We start from the raw sequence: 27,199 nt of genomic DNA, 5'->3' as shown, positions 1-27,199 counted from the left end.
ACGAGTTGCTGTTGATGGTTCTTCCTTTTTCAAGGTAGTCAATGAAAATGATTCCATGCGCGTCCCAAAATACAGACGCCATAACCTTGTCAGCCGACTGTTGCGTTTTCCCACGCTTTGGAGCGGGTCCATCGTGTGCAATCCACTCGGATGACTGTCGATTCGACGTCGGAGTAAAATGATGGAGCCATGTTTCGTCCATTCTCACATATCTATGCAAAAACTCGGGTATATTACGCTTGATCATCTTCAAACACTACTCCGAATCATCAACTCGTTATTGTTTTTGGTCTAAAGTGAGCTCGCGCGGCATCCACTCTGCACAGAGCTTTCTCATACCCAAATATCCGTGAATGATATGATTTACACGTTCGGTTGATATCTTTAGAGTATCTGCTATTTCATTTAGTTTCAATTTACGGTCATTCAAAATCATTTTGTGGATTTTCTAAATGTTTTCCTTAGTTAACAAACTATTTTGAGCGTCCACTGCGTTCACCGTCTTAGGTGCTAATTTCACTACGTCTAAATTTAGCATACCAATCCCTGATGGTTGATTTTCTTGAGGCAGTGTCCGGAAACTCGGCACTCAGCATCAAGCCAACTTCCATTATTGCAACTCCGCGAAAATTGCGTCAAAAATATCCTAATCGTCCGGTGCCTCACAAAATTTTTGACAGTATGGTACGACAATAGAACGAACCGAAGATGTAGTTGTAAATGTGAAAACAGACTCTGGTGCACCATAGTATTGCAAAGTCTCCAGAAACATCAACGTGATTCCCAGTTACACATTTCTGTACGTAGTTTAAGGGGAATTTTGGAAACTGATTTGAAAATACTCCCGTTCAAAATTCAATTAGTCCTAAAATTGCTACTACGAAGAGATCCTGATCAACGAGTTAAGTACAATAATGCAATCCTAAGGCTGTCTTGTGAAATTGAAGATTTTTCAGCTAACTCTACGGTGTGGTATTCATGCTGGAAACATAATTAGTCCCTTTTTCTTGAAAATAACCTAGGAGTTACAGTTATTGTATTATTGTTAACTTACTTATCTTTTCTTTTAAGGGGATTTAAGGGGTTTAAAAGTTCAGTGCATTCCTTCTGTGACATTTTATAGAGTAAGAAGCTCAGTCAGCAAAATATAGCTGACGCACTGAACGTTTTTATCTTCGTGTACTTTTTCAATAATGTTCGTGAAACAATTTACCTGGTAAATAGTTGAATGTTTGTTCATAATCAACTATATAATACGCTTCTCATATAATTTCTGTTGCTTTAACATCTAAATTAGAGAGGGAATTTGGTTGAAAATCGTTACGGCAGAACGTTACGTAAGGGTGGGTGAGCGGTGAGAAAACGATGTGGAATTTCAAAATTAACATAGATATTTAATATCCGTTAATGGTGCCTGGGAATCATTTAATCCCGTTTTCAGTCGCGGGCGGTAAATAGGACAGGATTGTCTTAAAACACAATCGTCAGAAACAATTTAATATGTCGCCGCAACATTAATTTCAGCTTGTCGACATAATTAATTTTGGTTGATTGTTTCAATTCCTCAAATTGTTCGGTTGGTCGTGTCCCATTCAGAATACGTGTTTGGTATAAAGTATTTTAAAAAATGAATCAACATAAAAAAATAAATAAGCATCTCACTAAAAATTTAAAAATAATCAAACCATTTTTAACACACAAAAAAAACATTTTAAAATAAAATATGTACATACTAATAATCGTTGTAATAAATAAATAAAAATACTACTAGATACATGCAATTTAGCTTAATACCTACCTAAACCTATTTATCTATTCAAAACAGCAATGAACTTACGTCATCAGTATGTGCCTGTCGAAAGATGTAAATTCGTTTTACAGTCAGACAATATTTTCCTTCTCATTTCATTCTATTTAAAAAGAGATAGAATGATGTTTGACAAGTTCGAACGTGTATCCGAATGAGGCTGCAAAAGTCGTCCGTTTGTCAAACGTTCGCAAAATTCTTTTAAATATTACAATTAAGTAGTTCATACACTGTTGGGTATTATAGGATTTAAGTGGTGTAAAAATAACCCAAGAAGTGGTTTAATGGAACTTCCAGACATTGCTTTAAAAGAATGCAATTTTTAAAAACATAAAACGCAATCAAGGAGGAATTATTATATGAATTTATATATTTAATTGAGACATGAATATTTCGGTCGTTCATAGCAAGATGGTAATAAATATGGTACAAAGAAAAGAAAAGTTGATGGAAAAAGGTTACAGTTGGAATAACTATCGATTAGGTTTTGTTAGTCATAACATTTATCATTGCAGACATATTGTTCGTTCTTCATGCTGGAAACAGGAAATTTTATTCCTGGTGCAGAATTAGTGTCTTCCTCTCAGTCCAAGGGTGATTACCATGGAGAAATAAAGTATAACTTGTTTCTGCAGTGGTTTGAAAATCGGCTTTTAAAGAACTTGGAGGAACCATCCGTTGTTGTTATGGACAATGCACAATATTATAGTACACTGGTGGAGAAGATGCCAATAAGTGCATCAACAAAGGCTGCAATGAAGGAATGGCTTATAATACATAAAATACGCAACTTGATCAGACACATCAAAGAAGAAATTGACAAATGGTGGAATCGTGAGCAAGTTTTTGACAGATTGGAAATAAACAGCATAATTATTTACTTGAGTAATGATTATGAATTTATTAAAATTTAGAGTTGATGCGGCAACATTGCGACATTTTAAATTCAATTCAGATCAGGTGGGTTCATTGCTGTTTTGAATAGATTATATTTATCTATTTACAATATTATTTTAACTACTACCAACTGACCTGTTTGAAGTCGGTACGAACAACAAATTAGATTTGTTTTGTTCGTAATTTAATTTTGTGTATATGACACAAAATCATATTGTTATTTTTCTAATGTTTGGGCATTTGTTCCTTCTCATTTTACACTAGTCTGATAGGTGGGAATATGTAATTGAATCAGTCTATAAAATTCGACACTGTTGTCAAATGTCCAGAAAATTCTTCTAAACATTAGTCATAATAATTGGAGGTTATAACCGACAAAAGTTATAAACAGAAATCCTAAATAAAAGCGGCAACATCGCAACCTTCTCATGTCATACATTTTGATGACGTACATTGACTATTTTACTATAGAAGTCTTAACACAATACTTTATATATAAAAATTATCTAATTTTAATAATATCTCACATTTCTCTGAACTTATTTCTATATTAAATTATCCGTCCCAAGAAAAGATACAATTTCGAAATCAACTCGAGACTGACGGGCATGATTCTCTCTCTTATAGTCTTTTCTTATATAATTACAGTAGCATCAATCGCGCCTTTAAGCACAAAGAGTGAAAACACAAATCTTGTTAGTCTAGCTTCTCTCCCAACAAACTAAACTTAATTGACTGGGTTTAATTAGAGCGGACATTTCGCCCAAGTCGAAATTATTCTTAGTTACAGTCGACATTTCTTCAAGATCCGTGCGTTTGTCGGTTATAATAGATACCTACCAGGCGTAAATCGAAAAAATCCCAATTTGCTTCAAAAGGCGGGATTCTAATCTTGAAAATTGTAAAAGAAACATTTATATTTTATATTTTCAAAGTTCAACCCTTAAAGAATACGTCAGTGAAAACATTTTTCAAAATTTAAATTATATATTACCTATTCAAAGTTATTTTGTATATCTATCAATTCTAATCTAAATAAAATAATTGAACAAAAATGTTATCAAACAAAATTTATTTTAACATTATAGTGCATCTAAAAACTACATTTAATTATACAGATGCAATAGTTTATAGGTTAGAACTATAATCTCTTATCACTATCACTTTCAAGAATTTTGCATACGTCTGACAACCGGATGATTTTGATAGGCTCTCCGTTTACGTGTTCGAACTAATCAGACATTATTTTGAATAATAATGAGAAGGAAAATATTGTCTGATACTAAAACGAATTTATAAATTGCTGAATGTGATACATTAAACGCCTTGATGACGTATGTACAAAAAAATTTTGAGTAGAATATATCTTAAAAGCTATAAAAAGGTCCTCGTAACAACAAAAATTCTTAAAATTATACATAAGAATAGAAAAAAATTCGAAGAACTATAAAATTACTAGATTGATAGTGACTAAAAACAAAAAAATATATTGTTTTATTAATTTTATACTGTTTATTTATTACTACTAGAGTTAAAAAGGTAATATATTAGAACCAGTGAGGTGGAAACATACAACACATTTCGGCATATTAATATTTTATGTTAAGAGCTGTTTGTTGTTTCAGAAAATATTTTCAAATTTATATTGACATAACAGACATATTTATTACAACGCTGGCAATTTATTTATCACGGGCCTAACGCAGATTCAAAATAAAACTAAAAGGTCCTGTCCAAATAGGAACTCTACGTCGTCGTGTATCCATACGAGTACGAAACGAAAATATTTAGCATCAAAATATCAAAAATGAATTAGGAACTCGCGCTACGGGATAAAATGTGTGTTTTTGAAAACACAGCCTACGTGACTACGATTCGAAATCACTGATTTACGTTTCGTTCACGTGTCCTAAGCTAATAATGTAAAACCGTGAAATATAAAATATATCAATCGAGTTCGATAAACTGGAATTATTTTAAAATATCTGTCCCACTATGAATCACCGATCCATCACGTATTTCGGAGACAACAACTGACTTTATTAGGGGCACTGCAACTGCTTCCGGCATTGATAGAATTTAGAATTCCTGTCTATTCGAACTGTATTCAAAAACTTTTATTCGGATTAAAATGAAGAATTAGAAGATTAGAATGCACCACTGGAGGGCGCACCAAGCGAGAAAGATTTTAAAAAGTACAAGAAATTGAAAATATTTCCAAACTCTATTAAAAAATACAAGGTTTGCATATTGGAATTTTTATTTCTACACTTTTTTTCTTTTTTAAATATTTCTTAGCCATAAATGATTGGACACTATCCATATTATACATAACCATGCTAAATTTCACATTTTTACCCTTCGATATTCACGAGAACAAGCAACATCTGATCATTATCTTTTCTTATTACATTGCCTTGCTCAGGATGTTGTACACAATTAATCCTTTTAAAAAAATAGCACCATTTACTGGCATAATATATGTGTAATATATGCAAAAAAATAAAAAAAGTTTACAGATAGCTTCACACACCAATATAATTGATTCTTACCGTTACATAACATTTATACATAACACAATAACAATAGCAGAATGATAAAAAGTAATTTTAAGTAAAATGTAACTATTCTTGTTTAAAACATAACCATATACACTTAGTTTCTTAGTTTGTTTCTTCAGATTCGTCTGTTTCAAACAAATATGCCGAGAAATTGTGTTACGATTTTCATAATTTCAAAAAATGTATTTGTCTGTTAACTCTTCTTGAAGATTCTAATGTGGGTTAAAAAACTGCTGATTCCAATGTTGAACATATATATAGGCATATCTTTCTTTTTGATAGGATATCGTAAAGGATCTGTGAATATACACATATTTTGTATTTTAATTCCATTATCGATATAATTTTTACTTATTAAGACTTACTATTTAAATTACAATTACGAATTGCATCTCGTAGTAGTGTAGCAGTGTTCTTCCACATTTGGGTGCAAATAACAAACCTTTCCATCTGAAAGTTTGAGGCAGAATATCATGCGAGATCCGCTTAGGTTTATTATTGTTTACTTTGAAAACCCATTTCAGCGCTCGAACAGAGTCCTTTGAAAAATAATTCATTTTATTTCACCTTCACATCCTGGAAAACACGTTTCGTATATAAAGAAATAATGTTTACCTTAAAATCTTTTAAAAAATAACATGGTAATGATAAATATCCGTAAAATTATCCACAAAGATAAATATAACCTAATATGACATACGAAATATCAAACAGAAAGAAAAGAAATCTGCGTCCTTGTAGCCTGGTTAAGAAAAGGAATCTGTTAATTGTTTTTGTTTGCATAAAGGCATGCATCGAAATTATGGAAAGCGACCGACATGGTCGTTGCCGATCGCCAATTGTGGCAATATCTAGTAAAGAGTATCCAAAGTCCTAGAGTAACAACAGCAGTGTATTGATTAAATTATGAATTTGTATACCAATAAATAAATAAAATTAAAATTTTATTGAATTAAATTACACAAAATCTTATTTTACCGAGCCGTATTTAAAATCATACTCGGATTTTGGACTTTATTAAAAAAAAGTTCTGGCTGTCACGGGAATTTTTAATGACCTGAAACAAAATATCAAACAGCCACCGTTAAATTTACATTTAATAATTATCTTCGTTACGGATATAACCGTTTTCGTTAACATTATTTAGGGGATATTTTAGTCCAGAAATCTGAAAAACTTGTCTGGAGAATTAAGATAATCCTTTAAAGGGATTTTTCAAAATTTATATTGTTTTCGGAAATACAACTGTTTTAGTGACGCGGCATCCAAACTTTTTCTTCATACTTTTTCGAGACGGTTGAGATGATATATACTCTATTCAAATTTTATTTGTATATGTGTCAGTATTGGCTGCCGAAATTTGCAAATTTGTTTCAGAATCAGACAATATTTTCTTTATCATTTTATTCTATTTAAAAATAGACACAATGTTGTCTGATTAGTTCGAACGCGTAAACAAATGAGCCTGTCAAAGTCGTCCAGTTGTCGGACGTATGCAAAATTCTTGAAAGCTATAATGATGAGGTTATAACCTAACCTATAAACTGTTGTGGCTTTATAATTAACCATAGTTTTTAGATGTACTATAATGTTAAAATAAATTATATTTGATAACATTTTTGTTCAACTATTTTATTTAGATTAGATTTTTTTTGTATGTCAAAGCCAAACTGAACTAAAACTCAGAGTTAATTCGGCAACATTGCAATATTTCGACATCCCAAATATCCATGATGCATTACTGAAAAAACTTTGAATAGACTATACGAATTTTTAATAGTTTTCCACCTAATATGATAACAATAATTAAGATATTACCCAGTTTAAGTTTATCTTAAAATGTCATTGCTGCAGTAGATCAGACCGTTAATAATGTAATATATTAATTTGTGTATTTGGTCAGATATCGACTGAATCATCGCGCCCAAGCGGCTAATGTTACTGTCGCGGAGACGTTATATAAAAAATTCCGATAATGTATTTTTAAACCACGTCACGGAATGCTTCACAATTGTTTGCTGTAGAGATGCTGTTGCGATTCCAGTCAAGGAGGTGACGACCTTGGAACTTTTAAATCAGTCGGTCTGCCAGGGAGTAAAATGACGCCAACTATGCGACGGCAGACATTTTGCCAAAACTGAATGGTCTGCTGCGACAACAGACTATTGAGTACGGACACAGAACATATTTCATTAAAATAACTTTTGTCTCATAATAACTATCGCAAAATCTATTACCTTTTTCTTTCCTGTACCGTCTAAATTGTTAAAAAATATATTATAGTAGAATCAGTATTTCAAATAATTAAAAGATCATTGTAATAAGGTTTGCAATTCATCCGCCGACTTTCAATGCTTCGACAGCCAATATAAAATTAAGAGACACTGTTCTTGGTTCAAACACATTTAGTAAAACAAGAACTTTGTCGGTAGATGGTAGTTACAGTTCCTTGCTTTTAGTGGTGTAAATAATAGTCTACCAACTAAAGTCTTCAACAATAAATATTTGCCCCAAAAAATTGTTAAGCATTCCTTTTTTTTGAAGTTATATTAAGGTGTTATAACTTGGCGTTGATTTTATCCCAACTACTGTTTATTGAATATACTCTAGCTTTAGATATATTTTTTCATAGTAGTTTGAACGGTATAAAATATTTAAAATTGTATAGTACATAGAATATATTAATGTTTTAAATAGTTTAAAAATCATATATTTTTTATTCCTCATTTTCTAAATCACATAAATTAGGTGTGATTAAGGCAGTTCTAAACTTCAAACGTCCTATCTGTCAAATTTTCTCGATAATATGGCGTTTAGTTTAACATTTACGGATATTTTAACGGAACAACTTTAGCTATTTTCAACATCCCAAGAAAAATATGTTTAAATTAAACGAATTGATTTGGTACCCCCCGTATAGCTCAAATTTGGTACCCAGAGATGACTGATTATTTGCACATATCACAGAAAGATCCAGGGAAAGAGTTTTAATGGAGAAATTGAAGATTATATTGAAAATAAAGAGACATTCTCCTATGAAGAAGTTGATAAAAAATAAACAAATATTGGACTGAATAAATAATTCCTTAAGGAAAATCTTGTTGATAAAATATTTTATTTTCCTTATCTAGATGCAATATTATAGATACCTCGAAACCGTAGTTACAGTACAAAAATAAATCCTTGTTTATATCTATCGACTAAATTTTTATTTTCACTGTGTCTAGTCGCTATTTATATATAGCTACAGAAATTTCTGAAAAGTATTTCGAAACATATCAGTTCGAGTGGAGAAAAATAAAGGTTTGCTTGGGGAAATTAATAAAATGGTACACTTTCGAAAAAAACATATTAGTTTTAGTTTTGCTACTTTATTTGTTATATTTCGTTAACCTACAATGTAAGTCATCTTAGTCTACGATATTATTTGCATTGGTTTTTCTTTTGTTTTTTATTTCGGCAAAAATAAATTAATTTCGTCCTTCCTGATTTACTTATACAGTCATCAACGTCACATCATCAAAATTTATGAAGTCATAACGTTGCAATGTTGCCGCGTCAACTTTAATTTTTAGTTTAGTTTCTGTTTGATACACAATCTATTTCTGACTATGACTATTTATTAATCACAAATATTAAAGCAACGATTTGAAATGTATCAAGTCAAGCAAAGTACCAAAACAACGTTTGCTGGTTTATAACCTCTAATTATTATAATTAATGTTCTGAATAATTTTATACACATTTGACAACCTGGTGAACTGTATAAGCTAATTCGGTGTCATTTTTAATACAAAAATAGTATTGAATTCCTTTTTAGTTAGAATAAAATAAGAAGGAAAATACGTTCCGATATAAAACAAATTTATGTCATAATGACGTCGGTTCACAGCTATTTTGAAGTCACTGTACAGTCTTTCCAATAAAACAGTCTGTGCATGTCACAGATGACGTCGAGTATATTGCCAAATGCAGTTTCTAAAAATGTAAAATTCTTTTTAAACTCGAGTCGAATTTTTTTCTTTTCTTTTACGCTAGTTAAAAAGAGACCGGATGCTGTCTGATAGGTTGGAACGATTTATATTGGTATTGGGCGATCCTGCTATCAAAGGTTTGCGAAATTATTTAAAGCGTTAGTGATAATAATTAGTGGTTATACACCGGCAAACTTTTAAACCGTGTTCAGTTTGATGCGACAACATTGCAACGTGCTCACGTCATTCATTTTGATAACGCCATACACTGGCTGTTTTATTGGACTTTTGTAGAAAATTGTATGCATATAGTTTATTTGGTTCTTTAGTTAGCTGTTGCTTGTTTCGAAATATTATTTATGACAATGTTACATGGTCTATGAGGGGAAAAATGAATCGGTTTATAGATTACGTCGAGGTCGCCAAATATGAGAAAAGCTGACAATAATATATAAAATAATTTTTGCAGTAGAAAAATAAAACAGCACTATTGTTATCGTCAACCACCATTCGATATAAAAGTTGTTTCTTTTCGTCATGTTTTTTCCTTCTAGAATATGTAGTGTGTCTTCTTTCTGAATAATATCACTGAACTTAAATGGGTATCATGGTCTAAGTATTTGGAAAAATCCTAAAAATGGATTTTTTCCCATTTTTTTTAAGCCTGACCTTTTGGATTTCTAATTTGTTCACTTTTTACTCTTTTGTGGATAGTTTCTTTTCATTTTACTTGAATAATATCTCATATTCATGCTTTTAGACCAGAATGCCCTATAAGACCACAGCTTAATCTTGTAATTGGCTTAAATCTTCAGTCAACAAATTCCACTTTATTCTCAACATTTTTCTTAAGAAACGTTGTATAACATTGTTTGACGAATTATTGTGATTTTATGATTTAACCATTCACTATATTCGCCGCTAGGCTAGTAACGTTATATATTTAGGATTCCTTTACCCACCTACGAAAAATGTACTACATTATTCTGAATAATTTATTATAATTACAGGCTTATACAAAAGTACGATTAATATTAGTACAACATTGTTTCCAAATAAAATCGAATGTCCTAAACGAAGTGCTAAATTTCCATCTAACCGGGTTAGTGAAAGTGGCATGATATGAAAAAGTTTTTAATCAAAGAAAAACATAATTACCTTTCCTACCTTCTCAGGGCACAGGACTTTAGACCTTTGCTCGTGGTGGAGTGTAGATAGGCCATTAAATACGGTTTAATCCAGCACTTAACACATCACAAAACACCCTTAAAACTAGCACCAAACAACTGTCTAGGAACTAGAAGAGTACCACCTCCCACACTAGCTCGTATCACCTCATAACATCACCAGGTTAGAACGGGAGTTTATTGGCGGAATCCAAACCGACGGAGAATTATATCATTATTTTAACCGAGACCGAGTTTTTCCCCGGAAACTATACCGGGATAATTTGTAGGGGTCGCCGAGGAATTGTTACACGTTAAACTAAGACATTCCAGCGACGGCTAATTCCAGTTACGACCAGAAAAACCGACGCGACACTTCGCGACAAAAAGGCGAAAATTTCGGCGTCCCGCCGCAAAAATAAAATTAGAACTGTTGCTCTCGCACGGGCGGGACTGAGGCCCGTGTCACGACATTATTTTATAAATAAATCTGCATTGTTACAAATAATTAGGAGCGGGACTGCGACCAGCGCCTCTACACGCCGATTCTTTCAGTTTTGTGTTAATTAAACTGTTGTTAAACTGATTGGTTTTTGTTTGAATTGTCCCCAGTAGGATATTTGATTCGTTTCATTTCTATTAACCCGATTGTTTATTACAGTTTGTTTACGTCGCTTATTTTTGTGTGCCTGACAGTGTACGATCAGCATTTTTTTATTTTGTGACTTATAATTACTATTTGATTATAATGTTTAGTCGCAAAAGCGCAATTGCAAAAATAAAAAATTACATGTCGTTTTTTTTCGAAAAAATTTACAGCTCTATTTCAAAAATATATTGATAAAGTCAAACAACCCAAGTTAGCTAGATTAAAGATGTATATGTGTGTGACTTAGCATTATTTTACCTGGTACCTATACAATTAATTATATTTTCCTGCCAAAAACCCTACTTTTCAAAAACGAAGTCATATTTAACTTAGTAATAGTGTATCTTACAAGTGGTTATTTTGGACAAAAATAACTGTATTATAAAAATGTTTTAATTAAACTATATGTATCATAATTAGAAATTTAGTAATTTACACATAACAGGTCAATTAAAAAGTCCCCGGCCTGATACATAGATGGCGCTACTAGAATTAAATCCTTATTTTAGTTAGCCCTAACCCTCAAAAGAAGCGTGGACAAATTTGACAGCTGTCGGATTATTAGTTTGTGAATTATAGCATTTTGAGTGAAGCTTTGTTATTGTGAATAAAATGGATAAAACGGAATTTTGCGTGTTGATAAAATATTGATTTTGAAGGGAAAAAATAGAGTCGAAGCAAAAACTTGGCTCGACGCCGAGTTTCCGGACAGAACGGCCAATTATGGCGCCCTCTGGATGTTGGACAAAGCAAAATTTTGCGCCAGAGGCCCCTATTGAGTTACATCTCTGTTACTCTAAGATTTTGGCTCTGACATATAACAAAATTCTAATCAAATTAAAATAATGAAACAAAAATGTTATATAATATAATTTATTTTAACATTATAATACATCTAATGCATATGTTATCGAAGAACTTAAAACTACAGTTAATTAGACATCCAAAATAATTTATAGGTTAGAGTTGTTTTATTATATATACATTGAACTTTTTTCCACACTAGTATAGGTAGAGTTCTAGGCGCTTTTCTTACGTAGTGGTATCCCCCAAAGCCCTAATCCACCTAATTAACAATTGTATATCTGAATAATGTATTTTACTTTCATTAGAGAGAATATTTATGTTTTACGCTTAGTTCTTGTTTCCTTCGATGCAATGTTTCCTCGTAAAGTCATTATAATATTACTATATTTCTCACTAGTTTGTTCTGTTACTACCTGTATACATCTTTCTTGATAAAACTACATTAAAAACATTGCATTCTCCTTAATGCATTTGCCATATCTGCAAAACATTTAGTATTATTTCTCTCCTCATACATTTTAAACAAATGTTCAGGTATATTCTGAACAATAATTGGTATTTGTCAACACTGAATCATAAACCAACATACATAAAGTTTTATTCAATCACTGTCACTTTCCGAAATACTAATTAATTAGAGTTAATAATAGAGATATGGTCTAAGTCTATAATAATATAGTCTATAATAGTCTAAAAATAGATAGAGAGGAATCTGATCTACCATGTATCTTTTCTCAGGCTTATTTCTAAAAAAGTAAATTACATAAAATACAATTAAATTGAAATAAAAATTAAATATTTAATTTATAGTTTATATATGAAATAGTTTATTCTTTAACATGGTTTCCTCGAAACTTATTTTATGTACTTTAAGCCATTCCTTAATTGCAGCTTTTGTTGATGCACTTGTTGGGATTTTCTCCACCTGTGTACTATATATATATATAGTAGATACGGTGCGATGTACATAACAATAAATGATGGCTCCTCCAAGGTTTTTAAAAACTGATTTTCAAACTACTGCAAAGACCAGTTACGGTTCGTTTCTCCATCGTAGTCACCCTTGAACTTAGAGGAAAACACTAATTCTGCACCAGGAATTATTAATAAATGTTATGACTAACAAAACCTTTTTCTATCAATTCTATCTATTTTGTTGTCTTACAGTCACTTTACAGTATTTATTATGATCTTACCACGAACAACCCACTGTACCATTCTGAAATATTCATGTCTCATTTATATATATATATATATATATATATATATATATATATATATATATATATATACATATATATATATATATATATGAATTGATATAATAATTTTTCTTTGATTTTGTTATATGTTTTTAAAAATTGAATTTAAAAAAAAAAAAAAATTTTAAAAAAGAAATTTCTGGAAGTTCCTTTAAACCCCTTCGCGGATTATCTTTACACCACTTAAATCCTATATTACCCAAGAGTGCATGAAGGCATGTTCTACATCTCTCAAATAGCTGTATATGTTTTAGCTTTTTATGGATCCTTTCCAGACTAACAATTTTCTCTGAAATTTATTAATTTATGTTTCGATTGAAAAAACTACTTACTGTTTTTTACATTTCGTATATTTGATCTCTGTTCTGTGATTCGTCACCTGTTTCGCATAAACACGGTTTTTATATTATATTTTAGTGACCGTATCCGTACCAACATTCAGTGCAGCTGCAACGGGCAAAAAATATTAAATAAATTATTAAATAAATTATTATATTAAAACAACGTTCGTCGGTTTATAACCGGTAATTATATTTTGAAAAAATTCGCAGACGTTTGACAAACGGACAACTTTTACAGGCTCGTTCGGTTACATGTTCAAAATTCTCTAATAACATTCTAGCTCATTTTAAATAGAATAACAACAGCTGGTAATGGTGAAAAGATGTATTTAATTCTGTAACATTATATTATGTAGAGGGAACGGACAAATAAGAAAACTATATGTCCTACAATATGTTTTATTTTAAATATTTCTAAACTACAAGCTCAGAGAGTGTTTCTAAAATCAATAACACTTAAAAACTTAGGAATTATTAGAAATTAACTTTAATTTGTGAACAGAAAGAGGAACTGTTTTCTAGAGTTGTATTTTCAAAATATTTTCAAAAGATTTGTGTGATATAGGAATGTTAGAAAGACGTAAGTATTCCGGATATACTGAAAAAAATTAAAATTAATATCAATGATGTATAATTATTATTTATATACTTACCATTAACATAGAATTTCTGTTAACTGGCATATTGAAAGCTACAAAAATCTGATTGCCTTTCTGTAATTTAATGAGTAACAATAAATACATATTTTTGTTTTCTTGATTCCATAGATACCAAGACATGTTAATCATTGCATAATACAAAGCTTGGAGCTGTGGTGAAAACATTGTAGTCGCTTTTAGACTAGGTAAAAACAGGTGGGGCAAAAGTCCGGCTACCATTTTGATTGCGCGCTATTTGGTTATTGCCACTCAACGAAAATAGCGTCAAAAATATTCTAATCGTCCAGTGCCTCACAAAACCACAATATATCGTTTACATGCGAATTTTTCGACACTACGGTACGACAGCGGACAGCCATCGTTGTGGAAGGGAACGGACGTCTCGTAACGCTGAAACAGTGGCTCTTAAGCGCGGTAGTGTTGCAGAGTCTCCAGAAACATCATTTCGGCGACGTGGTTCCCAGTTACACTTCTCTGTACGCAATTTAAAATGGTTTTTGAAAATGTTCTCATACAAAATTCAATTAGTCCAAAAATTGCTACTTAGGGATACTGATCAACGAGCTGAGTACAGTATTGCAAACCTAAGGCTGCCTGGTGAAATTGGAGATTTTTCATCTAAATTAATAATGAGCGATGAAGCCCATTTTCTTCTCAGTGACCACGTCAATAAAGAAAATAGTCGATATTTGGGAATACATAATCCTCAATTAATTTATGAAACATCGTTGCATCCACTAAAAATAACTGTAGGGTGTGGTATTCATGCTGGAAACATCATTGGTCCCTATTTCTTTGAAAATGACCAAGGTGTTGCAGTTTTCTTACTGCTGAACGGTACCAAGACATGATTTAAATTTTCTTGTTACTGAAAGAGAAGAGCAAAGGGCATGTGGTTTGAGCAAGATGGGGCCACAGCACATACAGCACGTTCAACAATTCAATTATTGAGTGACGTTTTTCCACGAAGACTAATTTAATTTTGCGAAGTAGTGGCTTAACATAGCCAGCCAGATCTCTCTCAAAAATGTATGTGAATAAGCCCAAAATGATTCAACATCTTAAAGACAATATTCATCACGAAATTGAAGAAATTCAGCCTCACATATTGTAGGATGTCATGAAAAATGCCTTAAAAGTAGCCAAAAGTTGCATAGCGAATCTCGGTCACAATTTAGCCGATATAATTATTCAATTATAAAGAAAAGAATGTAAAGATCATATAAACTTTCTGTAAAAACCACTTACTTTTCTTTGAGCAAAGTTATAGGCGATCGAAATAGTTGCGCGCCTTTTGCCCCATGTTGTATAACATTTTACCTGATCTTCACATAATTGTGCCACGTTGAATAAAATGGATGCACCGAAAATATAGACACTTATAGGGGAAATAGATATCAATAAAGATTCACCCTAAAACGTTGAAATATGCATTAATAGAAAGCTATATAGTAAATTCTAAAATAACTACTACAGAATGATCATTGTTATAATCTGTTTCTTTACTTACTACAGGGAAATTAGTTAACGTGAATATCATTATAGGCATAAGAAGGATCCCAATAAGTAATAAAATTGCTCCTATAAATTTCACTACGGCATTTTTAGAAAAATCCTCCAGTAATCTGAAATATGTTCAAGATGTTGATGTAGTTATATACAGAATATGTTTCAAAAGTTCCCAGAAATTATCTTTTCCAGTTCACTAACACGACTAACAGGGCACGGAAAGTCATAAAAAAGTCAAAAATAGAGAAATGCTAAAATTTGGTCATATACCAGTATATAACAGTTGAAACATGTTACCACCGGGTTTCCTATTTCTTTTGTTCAAGGGAAGGGAACCATCTAGAAACGCCGAAGGTGTCTAAGGATTAATAGAGATATCCAAAAAATATATGAGCACATTCCAACCATTTCACTCCATCATTTCACTCTGAAGGCTAATCGACAGTCATCCGAGTGGACTGCACACGATGAACCCGCTCTAAAGCGTGGGAAAACACAACAGTCGACTGGCAAGATTATGGCCTCTCTATTTTGGGATACTTAATTCCCATGGAATAACTTTCATTGACTACCTGGAAAAAGGAAGGACCATCAACAGCGAAAAACGGCCGCATTTGAAGAACAAGAAAGTGCTACTTCACCAGCTTGAATTGCTTCCTCATTCACCGCATTCTCCAGTTCTGTCCCCCAGCGACTATTGCCTGTTATCAGAAGAGAAGAAATTTTCGTCGAATGAAGAGGTGAACGCCCAAACAGAGAGGCCTATTTTGAAGCAAAGGACAAATCGTACTACAAAAATGGTACCGAAAATTTGGACGGTCGCTATAATCAGTGTATCGCCCTTGAAGGAAATTATGTTGAGTAAAAAAAACTAATTTTGCCAAAAAAAGGTGTTTTACTATGGTAGGCCGGGGACTTTCCAATTGACCTGTTATATATGCACTGACAAGCACAGTTCCATCCACAGTATATAATACTGTATATTAATATATGCAAAGACATTTCCGAAAGTTTATGTAGGCCATTAATACTCCGGAAAAAAATATATTCTGGAAACTTTTGACAAACTCTGTATTTTTAGCTAGAAAATATATTACGCCACGAATTTTAAATGCTGTTTGTGGATATAAATTAGATGCGTCGATATATCTCTGTGGTATGCCTGATCGATGATTGTATTTGTGTTTGTAACATGATATTCTTCTATGAAATTTACAAGATCTTCGAGCTAAAAACCGTTAAAATAAATCAAATGGATCATGAACATAATTTTAATACTTACTTTGAACACGAATTTATAAAAAACAACGGGCACAACATGCAGTACAATAATTGATATAAGTATAGCCATTTGAAACCAACACATATGAATGAAAGTAGTCAGATACAAAAAATATGGATAATGTTGGGATACGTAAAAAATCAATGGCGTTTTCATTTTTCCGTCTACAACCATTTTTATAATATAATTGCAATACTTTGCTTCGATAACCCACCTCCTAAATGCCACGTCATGTTACCCACAAAGGCAATAATGTGAATGAAAACGATACAACGATCTATTATCTTACGCTGAATAGTAAAATATCTATTTCTCTTTGTAACTCTCGTTGTCTCCGGTAACTGAATAGCATCCATGGAATAATAAAAAGAAATAATATTTTCATTGCAAACCCAAAGTATTATTAAGATGGCGAAAATCTAAAATGAGAACATGTCTTGTAAGAAATAGTTAAACTAAAATACACCGAACATACACAATAAACAAAACCAATAGCCGGAACGAACATTCTTATGTCAATAAAGGTTAAGCAAACAAATCCTTCAACAATCTCCCTGGTAAAAGTAATTATCACTATGGCTTTTATGAGCCATATCCGAGACTTGACAAAACAGAAAACCAATTTTGAAATCAGAAATATCTCCATTCGCTAGATACTGCCAGTATGCCACTTATATTTCTGAAAGAATCCTCAGAAATATGAACTGCTTCCACTCGATGCTTTTGATGTACTATTATTTTTATTTAATTAAAAAGCGCCTTTGACATTTGATCGGTGTAATTTATAAATAATGCGAAAATGTTTTTTTTTAAGTAAAATTATGTGTTTGCTTGTATAGTAATTATAATGGTTTATAAAACAAACATTAAGGAGAAATATTATAAATGCATGAGTTTATTTTCATGGAGCCTCTTTGTATTTATAAATGATATAGAAAAGTTATTAGAAATTGAAAGTGACTTATTGTTTACTATTTATTAATTTTTAATCTTAATTTTTATTTCAATTATTTAAATACTAATTAATATTTTTAAAATGCATTAAGCTTATCAAATAAAAAATTGTTTTAAATATGAACAAACAGTGATTGATTAACAAGGTTTCGAATAATACCTAAACTTTTTAAAATAAACATCTTAAATCCGCTCCTAATATTTATATCAATTTTAGAATCTTAGAGCTATAATTTATCGAATTTCTAATAAATATTTGGAAAGTTATAAGAGCCGAAGCAAAACGTTCAGGTATATTTAAGCATTCTGACACGTTATTAAATCAAAACGTCTGATTCGATGTAGTTCGGATGGATTTTGACGAGAAAAGATATAAAATAGTGTTGGGAACTATCGACTGAAAACAGTCGAAAGAGTCGATAGTCAAAAAACTAGCCACACAAATGCACGGTTCGACTGTTTTGTTCAATACGTGATGTCGGACGAAGATGTACGAACCCTTTCCTGTATAAATTGTGAGAGAGAAAAGGACGGAGATAATTGCTTGGAACAGTTAATTTTATATGTGCTTATATTTTCCAACGGTAGCATAAGTGAGACGGAGATGTACGTATTCCTTCACGTACTAACCTTAAAAAAGAGAAGGGCAAAAATAATTACTGAATACTATTAACATGCAATTAATAAATTAATTTTAAACGAAGTAGAATTACTTTTATATTTGAATGTGCTGTGGATCTGTATAAAGGAATGGAATTTTTCTATGGAATTGGAATCACATTAACAATCTTGAAAAATATCGTTCCAAAATGCTGCTATATTAATATGCAATATATTGTTACTTACAAGCAAACTACTAAAGGAAAACACATAAAACAATATATTATATATAAATCTATGTAAGCATAAATTGGATACATTTCTGTCAAGGTCACGGCTAGGACGACAGAGTCACAAACTAGTAGAAATAAACATAGTAGCTAAAAGTACACGACTGAAACAATCGAAAGTAAATAGTAACAAGACCAGTCGGCCCGAAAATAGCGACTGAAACAGTCGATAGTAAAAAGTAGTCAATTACTAAACAGTCGATAGTCGCTTTCAGTCGTCTGTATAAATCATTTGACGGTAAGCGATGTTGCCAGTTTGCTCAACAAGTGTTTCGACTTGAAATTTTGTAGAACCTATTAGGTGAATGTTTTTTTATTTCTGATTATAATTTTAAGGAAATTGTTGCTATGACGCTATTTTTATAGCTTTTTAAGGTGAATAAAATGAATTATTTTATAGAGGACTCTTATGAGCTAGTGCATCAATCTTCCAGGCAGAAATCAACATTTTGAAGTAGATGATTATAGATCCAAATGTGGACAAAGAGAGCATTATTCTTATTATTCTGAGTAAAAATACTAGAGACATATTTTAATTAAATTTTGGCTTGAGGCTATCTCTAAATATTTTTATGTATTGCCAATACCAACAAATAGTACAATTTTTAAAATGATTAGTTTTGAACATCATCTTGAACAAGGTAAAGCGGTAAGAAAAAAAATCTGGTGCTTCTTTTGGTGGATGAAAAAAATTTCAAATGATTCCAATAATAAGAAAAGAAGTTTTAAAAATAGAAATTCAAATATTTTAGTTATTTCAGTATATTTAAACCCAGCACTTGTGTTGTTTTACGATTCTTAAGACAATAACTCAACTAATAATGTCTCAAGCGTTTCAGACGAACAAAATTTTGTTAGCCGGCTTCACTGGCGTTGCGGTTAAGTCGGCAGGACGATCATCCTATCGTTGCGACAGTCGCCAGTTCGAATCCTGCTGGGGCATAGATATACTTTATGATTGTAATTTTAAATATCTTTATAGGTAACGGTGGAAACTCCAACCAGGAATAACCATTCCATCCACGCCGGTAATCAGGCTGGGTAAGACCGGATGTTTTCTGGGATGGTCTCGTAAGTTGCCGAGAACCGTGGTTCAGAGCCTACGTTAAAACTGTAGGTCGTCCAGTCCAGATAAACCCTCGTTTGTAAAAAGGAGACTAAAATATTTTTTAAACAATTCACATTCTAAGTCTGTCAATTATATATTATTTTCATAGGCGTTTGTTCCCGATAACGTTTATTAAAACACATACTTCAATTAATCATCTCTTCACGTTCAACACATGTGGTCCAAATACAAACGCCACGTAGTTCTGTAAATACGCAAAACACACCTTATTTCAAATTTATGATAATGTACTCACTCTAATTCGGTTTCTACATTCGAAACTGGAGATGCGGCACGGATAATTTTCTTCCCACGAATTGCCACCGTCTCTACCAACTTTTAAATAGCAGCTGTTTATAATAAAATTCTTGATTGAACGTTTTTGATCTGCAGATACTGTGCGGTTTATTTACGTTCATCGGTTTACAACATTTTCAAGTCTGCAAGTCAATATAAAAGCGGTAACTTAATTGAATCTGCGTTTTTTTTTGGAAATAATTTTTAGCCTGAAAACACTGACTTCATGTGAGTAATTAAAGGAAAAAAAAACGGATAAATATTGGCATCGGTGGCGGAATTACCTAAATAAATCACCCACTAAATTATTGGATTAATTTTCTCAAAATAAACCTGATTGATTTTCTGAATTCAAGTCACATTCTATTATATCTTTTTACTAAAATTAATTTTATTTCGGTATATGTTTAGGCTTTAAATGTGCATACTGCCTTCTAGTGGTAAGTCAGAACATGGTCACTTTGTAGCAGGATACGTCAGTCGAATCTCAGTCAATAAATGCATTATTGTTTTTAGAGAACAATAATTTATTTACCTATACACTTATATAAAAATGTATTGTAATTTTCCTTGTCATTAGATCATTAGGGTGTCGTTGATAGTTTTTTATTTTGTTTGTTTGGCCCAGGTCTACTTTTGTTAGCAAATTTAATTATTTCATAGTATCACTGTACACTGTTCTTACATCTACAAAATGCTGACTAATTTCTTCTCCTCTGATTCTCTGAATTTCACATGCTTCGACTTTCATTTTCAACAAATTCCTGCTACATCTTGCCTATAAAATATAATTCATATCATTACTAAAATATATAATGTTTAAAATAAATGTCTAATTATTACCAGTTACTACAATTTTTGCTACCATTCTTGATGGACAAACCCCATTAATGACTTGACTACTTCTAACACAACAAGATTCTTTTTTTTCTGTTCTTGTTATCATTACATTTTGATACTTATTCCATGCAGCTAACGTTCCCACTATAAATAAAATTGGTGCTGTTTGGATTTTATAACTTTTAAAAATTTAACCTGACATTCTGCACTTACCCTCGTTCGTCCATATTTTAAAATCAATGTATTTTAAACCACTAAGAATAACACAACAATTTAATTATTATTACTATAGATTTATTAACGTAACACAAAATCTAAAAATTCTATATTTGTTTATTGTTTTGACTTGATCGACTGCACCAATCCCACAAATCTTTAATATATACCCAAAAAAGGGAAGGCAATATAGTTTATTCTTTTCTGTACTTTATTCTATGCAGGATAGTGCACATGCACCAAATCCGGAGATAGTTGTGAAGTAACTTATACTCTTTTTAACTATTATTTCATATAAGTAATGTATCAATATTATATTTAAAATATACGTACGTAAGTACATATTAAATTTTAATTGATTTCTTTATCAAATTATCAAATCTTCTATCGAAAGTTGTATTCCACTTGTCAGGAACACATTGTCACATTTCAATTTCCTGTTAGAAAAGGGGACACGTCAAAATATTAATTTGCACTCTGGCGTAGGTACTTTGGACTAATTGATTTGATATTGTTCGGTAATTATTAGGGTATTCGAAGCTTTAATGATTTTAAGTGTTTAGTAGGGATTTTATCAGAATCCTTGAAGATGGATCCGTATATCTCTTCAAGCAAAATAAAGCAATAAATGTTAATTATAATTTCAATAGATAGAATATATAAATTGAGGAAAAAATATATATATATGTAGTCTATTCAAAATAGCAGTGATCTCAGGTCACCTGAATTGATGACGTCAAAACGTGGCAATGTTGCCGCATCAACTCTGAGTTTTAGTTCATTTTAGCTATGACGTATAACAAAATTCTAATGTAAAAAAGACAATTAAACTGTTATAAATAAATGTTATTAAAAAATAAAAACTACTGTTCTAAAATATAATTTATTTTAATATTACAATATATCTAATGCCAATGTTATTTTCAATATACAACATATATAACAGTTGTTAATTATTTGTTTTTCTCGATTTTAATGTTCTTAATTATATTTCTAATATGGGAATTGTCCAATCCAACTGTTTTTTACAAAACAACTACATACTATGGGAAAGATATTGAAATGACTACCATACGAATTAGCTTAAAATATAGTCTGTTCAAAGTTTTTTTAGTCATACGTAAGTAGGTTAAAATTTTTTTGTATGTCAAAGCCAAACTGCATTAAAACTCAGAGTTGATGCGGCAACATTGTAATGTTTAGACGTCACAAATATCCACGACGCATTACCAAAAAAACTTTGAATAGACTATATGTTGTCTACTAAATATAAAAATACAATATGTATGGCAAATTGAAATAATGAAGTTTCGCTTCAACTTTTTTGGATGAATGAATAAATAAATCAACATTTTATTTTATAACAATCACTAGATTCCCTACTATGTACTAGTCAGGAAACCATATAACACAAAAGTTAAAGGAAAACTGTTATAGATAATTAGAAACCCACAATCATATAACCATACAAAAAAATATTTTACTCGGGGCCTATTTTAGAAACTGCATTTAAATATTTATTTACTTCATTGGTTGAATGGTAACACGGTTAAGTCAATATTTATTGGATGGTCTTCTTTGATGTGGATTTATTTTAGAATATTGAAATCCGAGAAGAAAACAACAGCTTATATAATTGTTGACGTAAAGCCTTTTCTTTTTACCGCCTTTAAAATATGTTTTATATATATTCTCCTAAATGTATGGATTGTTTTTGTTAGTTAGGTGTTAGTTTAATGAATGCTAAAGTGTTTTATAAAAACATTAACAACATTAGAAATAGAGAATTCTATAAATTCCCTTTTAAGATAATACTATTGATACGAAATTTTTTAAAAATATTTCTGATATATAAAAAGTGTTAAATATACTTAAATACAGTGTATTTTTTGACTTTTATTATATTTCAATTTTTAATCTCATTTTTGCTACTACTATTGGTATTACTATGGCTAGAATATGGGAGATCCCCTTCTATAGTCGATTCAAAGTTTTTTTGTATATACGTCATCAAGATGCTGCGCGGGTTGAAATGTTAAAAACCATCATTAGATATAGTCTATTCAAAGTGTTTTATCTACATACATCATCAAGATGTTTCAGAATCAGACAATATTTTCCTTCTCATTTCATTCTAGTTATAAAGAGACACAATGCTGTTTGATTAGTTGGAACGCGTAAACGAATGAGTCTGTCAAAGTCGTCCAGTTGTCAGACGTATGCCAATTATTAAAAGCAATAGTGATAAAAGGTTAGAATTCTAACCTATTAACTATTGTGGCTCTATAACTAACTGTGTTAACTAAAACTCAAAGTTGATGCGGCAACATTGCGACGTCGTGACATCACAAATTTAGATGACGTATGTACAAAATAACTTTGAATCGACTATATGCTATTTATATTTTGTAAATTACTTTTATCTAAAGAAAACAGCTTTTAGAAATATTAACATATATGAGTTGCCACCTACTGGACTTTTAAATTTCGAAAGGCATCTCATTAAGTTAAATACGTATCTAAAACTCGTGCGAACTATCATCTAATCACACTAATATTGTTAGCACTAACACGCAACAATTTTGAAAAAAAAACAAAGAAGCCTAACCTTACTAACAAATTTACTAAGTGGAACACGTTTAGACTTATAATGCGTGAGCAAATCAGTTTAAAGGTAAGACTCAAAAGTATAAACGATCTTGAAGAGCAAACTCTAAATATTATTGAACAAATTCGGCCTGTTTCAAAAAAAAACTACCCCGACATCAAGAGAGAAATCAAAATATGAGGCGTATTAATCCCATGAAATTAAGAAATTGATAAAAGAAAGACGAAAAGTTAGAACGGCGTTGCACAAAACCAGAAATGCTGTGAATAAAATAATATTTAATAGAATTAGTAATCAGACAAATCAACAGATTAAAGAATATAAACAAAATTGCTTCGAAAAATATGTAAGTCAATATATATATATATATATATATATATATATATATATATATATATATATTCAAGGCCTGTTAGAGACTGAAGCATGTTCCAGAAGGTCTTAAGTTTGCTCAAATAATTATGCTTGAAAACCATGGCAAACCATCAGAACAAGTCGGACCATTTATAGAAATACCAGATTTCCAGTTCTGATTTGGATTTGGAAATCACCACTCAACAATCGACCAAGTGCACGAAGTAACAGTGGTTGTTTTTTGCCAATTTTAAACCAATTTTGGTTGAAGTTCCACAGGGTAGTGTCTTGGAACTACTCCTGTATCCGCTCTATACGGCTGATATCTCAACAACAAAAGAAACAGTTCTTTGAAACTTTTTCTGACGACACAGTTATAATGGCAAAAGATGTATCTCTGTTTAAGGCTATAGAACAAGTACAAGTAGCGGTCAACAAGATCTACAAATCGACTAGAGACCGGAAAATACAGCTTAATATCTCCAAATCTATGTTAATAATCTAAATGTTAATTTTACATTGTGTCTAAATAGCTCAGAAAAAATGTTCGGTTCGGTTCGATGCTAGGTTAAATTCAAAAAAAGAAAAGCAGATTAGACTAAGAGTCAAACAACTGTACTGGTTAGTCGGAAGATACTCTCATCTTGACCTATAATCAAAGAGATTGGTTTATCAGTCAATCATAATGTCAGTTTGAACCTATGGTGTGCAAATATAGGGTTGCACTAAAACATCAAAACAATTAGTAATCCAACGCACCCAAAACAACGTTCTTCGATTAATTACCAATGCTTATCGCTACATAACTAACGAAGGGCTGCACGATGACCTCGAAATCATCCTCGAATAAAGTGATCCAAGGTTTCGCCTTAAAACTTGAAATAAGGTTGCTAGATCACAGCGATGTAGCAATATATCTACTGGACAATGTGCAGGAAATCAATAGATTGAAGAACCAACGAACTTGTTCTTGTCGGATCAACAGTTTGCGAATTATAGCATTTTGAGTGAAGCAACTTTTGTTATTGTGAAAAAATGGGTGAAAAGAAATTTTTGCGTGCTGAAAAATATTGCTTTTTGAAGGGAAAAATACAGTTGAAACAAAAACTTGGCTTGGTGCCGAGTTTCCGGACACTACCCCAGGAAAATCAACCATCAAAGATTGGTACGCCAAGTTTAGACGTGGCGAAATGAACATCGAAGACGGTGAATGCATTGGACGCGCAAAAGAGGTTATTGCCGAAGAAAACATTCAAAAAATTCACAAAATGATTTTGAATTACCGTAAATTGAAATTTAATGAAACAGCAGACACTCTCAAAATATCAACTGAACGTATACATTATATCATTCACGAATATTTGGGTATGAAAATGCCCTGTGCACAGTAGGCAAAATTGACCAAAAACAACGACGAGTTGATGAATCGGAGCAGTGTTTGAAGATGATCAAGCTTAATAAACCCGAATTTTTGCGTCGATATGTGACAATGGATGAAACATGGCTCCATCATTTCACTCTGAAGTCCAATCGACGGTCATCCGAATGGAAAAACGGCCGCATTTGAAGAAAAAGAAAGTGCTACTTCACCAAGATAATGCCCCGTGTCAAAATCCATGAATTGGGCTTCGAATTGCCTCCTCATCCACCGTATTCTCCAGATCTGGCCACCAGCGACTATTTCCTGGTCCCAGATCTCAAAAGAATGCTCGCTGGGAAGAAATTTTCGACGAACGAAGAAGTGATCGCCGAAACTGAGGCCTATTTTGAAGCAAAGGGCAAATCGTACTACAAAAATGGTATCGAGAAGTTGGAGGGTCTCTATAATCAGTGTATCACCCTTTAAGGTGAATTATGTTGAATAAAAAAAAATAATTTTACGGAAAAATGTTTTACTATGTTAAGCCGGGGACTTTTCAATTGGCCTGTTAAGTAGTTTAGTTTCATTTTAATTTGGGAAAAAGCAAAACACTCGATAAGCCATACTAACTTGATCATAATAACATTCGTTTTAGAGATTGTGGTTCGGAATTAATTTACCGACAATTCATGGTATTTTAGACTGACGGCATTCTGACAATATTAACTCGAGAATAACCCTGACGCCAATCACGTCCATTAATTCGAATATGCATATGCATGGCAAGTTAACGACAAATTTATTCAGGCAACTAAATATGTAAATAAACACGCCAATATACGCAGATATTCGATTTTCTTAGCGCATTTCTCCGCGCCGCCATCTCGCGGACGAAACCCGAAGCTAAATTTCCCGGCGCCGCTAAAACCCGACCGAGGACTCGGTCGATAATCCTATATATAGCGGCAACAACGGAAACACAACGGGGCAGATTAGGGAAAGCCTCGGGAGATGGCGCCCCATGAAGTTTTTCGCGTGCCCGAAAACGTATATGAATTAAAGGTCAGCGATGATTGTTAACGAATAAATTGTGCCCTACGCACGTTCGTTAACAATATGTAAAACATCAATGATCTCAAGCCGCAGGGAAAATTATAACAATTCGTTTTTTCGCGTTGGTTGAAATTTTTGTAAGGCTTCATGGATTGTGCGAATAAATGGAAATTCAGGCCCTAATAAAAAAGGTGTTTTAGGGTACCCACTCCCGATTTGGGTCGTTTAACATTAAGCCAGAAAGATACGCCAGTCGTTTGTTATGTTATTCGCAGTCCGAGATAAAATGATTTTAAAAATATCGGTGTTATTTCAGTTTTAGTCTTTTGTTTTAACACTGATTTATTTTGCCAATTTCATGCGTTTTTTCAAAGTTTAAGCTGCTGAATTGCTGTCATCCAGAGCGAACTTTTAATCTTCATTTAATTAATATTAATTTTGAAGTATTTTGTGGATGATTGTCAAGTGTTATGGTAGGGGCGACTTTCAAGGACGCATTATTGGTTAACTTCAAGAAACGTTGAAATTTGACTCTATTGAAGGTTTGTAAATATAGAAAGAACAACAAGGTTGTGGGTAGCTATGTTATATAAATAAACAAATTA

General features: G+C 31.9%; 2 protein-coding genes and 1 long non-coding RNA gene across 9 annotated transcripts in view; all 3 read right to left on the bottom strand.

Moving 5' to 3' along the window:
* shaker (Potassium voltage-gated channel protein Shaker) overlaps positions 1-27,199 on the bottom strand; it is a 505,244-nt gene that overhangs the window by 279,447 nt on the left and 198,598 nt on the right. Inside the window, exon 1 of one of the 7 annotated variants that reach the window (XR_013006155.1) lies at positions 10,407-10,885. The exons of 5 other annotated variants lie outside the window; for them this stretch is intronic. Coding sequence is in view for 1 of the 2 variants with exons in the window: in XM_076407121.1 (XP_076263236.1) it covers positions 10,407-10,462 (56 nt within the window). In the remaining variant the exon portion in view is untranslated. Of the gene's footprint in view, positions 1-10,406; positions 10,886-27,199 lie in introns of those variants that run through there. One more of the 7 variants, XM_076407121.1, reaches the window with a different exon arrangement.
* Positions 13,934-14,478, bottom strand: LOC143198122 (uncharacterized). Its single transcript, XR_013006158.1, has 2 exons — positions 14,118-14,478; positions 13,934-14,062 (listed from the first exon to the last, which is right to left on the bottom strand). It is a non-coding gene; the product is annotated as an uncharacterized LOC143198122 (long non-coding RNA).
* LOC143198280 (uncharacterized) lies at positions 15,568-17,327 on the bottom strand. The gene is made up of 4 exons (XM_076407409.1): positions 17,129-17,327; positions 16,915-17,078; positions 16,730-16,860; positions 15,568-15,748 (listed from the first exon to the last, which is right to left on the bottom strand). The coding sequence occupies exons 1-4, from the start codon at positions 17,268-17,270 to the stop codon at positions 15,568-15,570; spliced, it is 618 nt and encodes a 205-aa protein (XP_076263524.1). The 5' UTR covers positions 17,271-17,327.

The sequence above is a fragment of the Rhynchophorus ferrugineus genome, unplaced genomic scaffold (genome assembly GCF_030347505.1).
Source record: "Rhynchophorus ferrugineus isolate W39M unplaced genomic scaffold, kcgeb_rfMv2 rfM6, whole genome shotgun sequence".
NCBI classification, from domain to species: domain Eukaryota; kingdom Metazoa; phylum Arthropoda; class Insecta; order Coleoptera; family Curculionidae; genus Rhynchophorus; species Rhynchophorus ferrugineus.
This window is presented reverse-complemented; position numbering and strand designations above follow the sequence as displayed.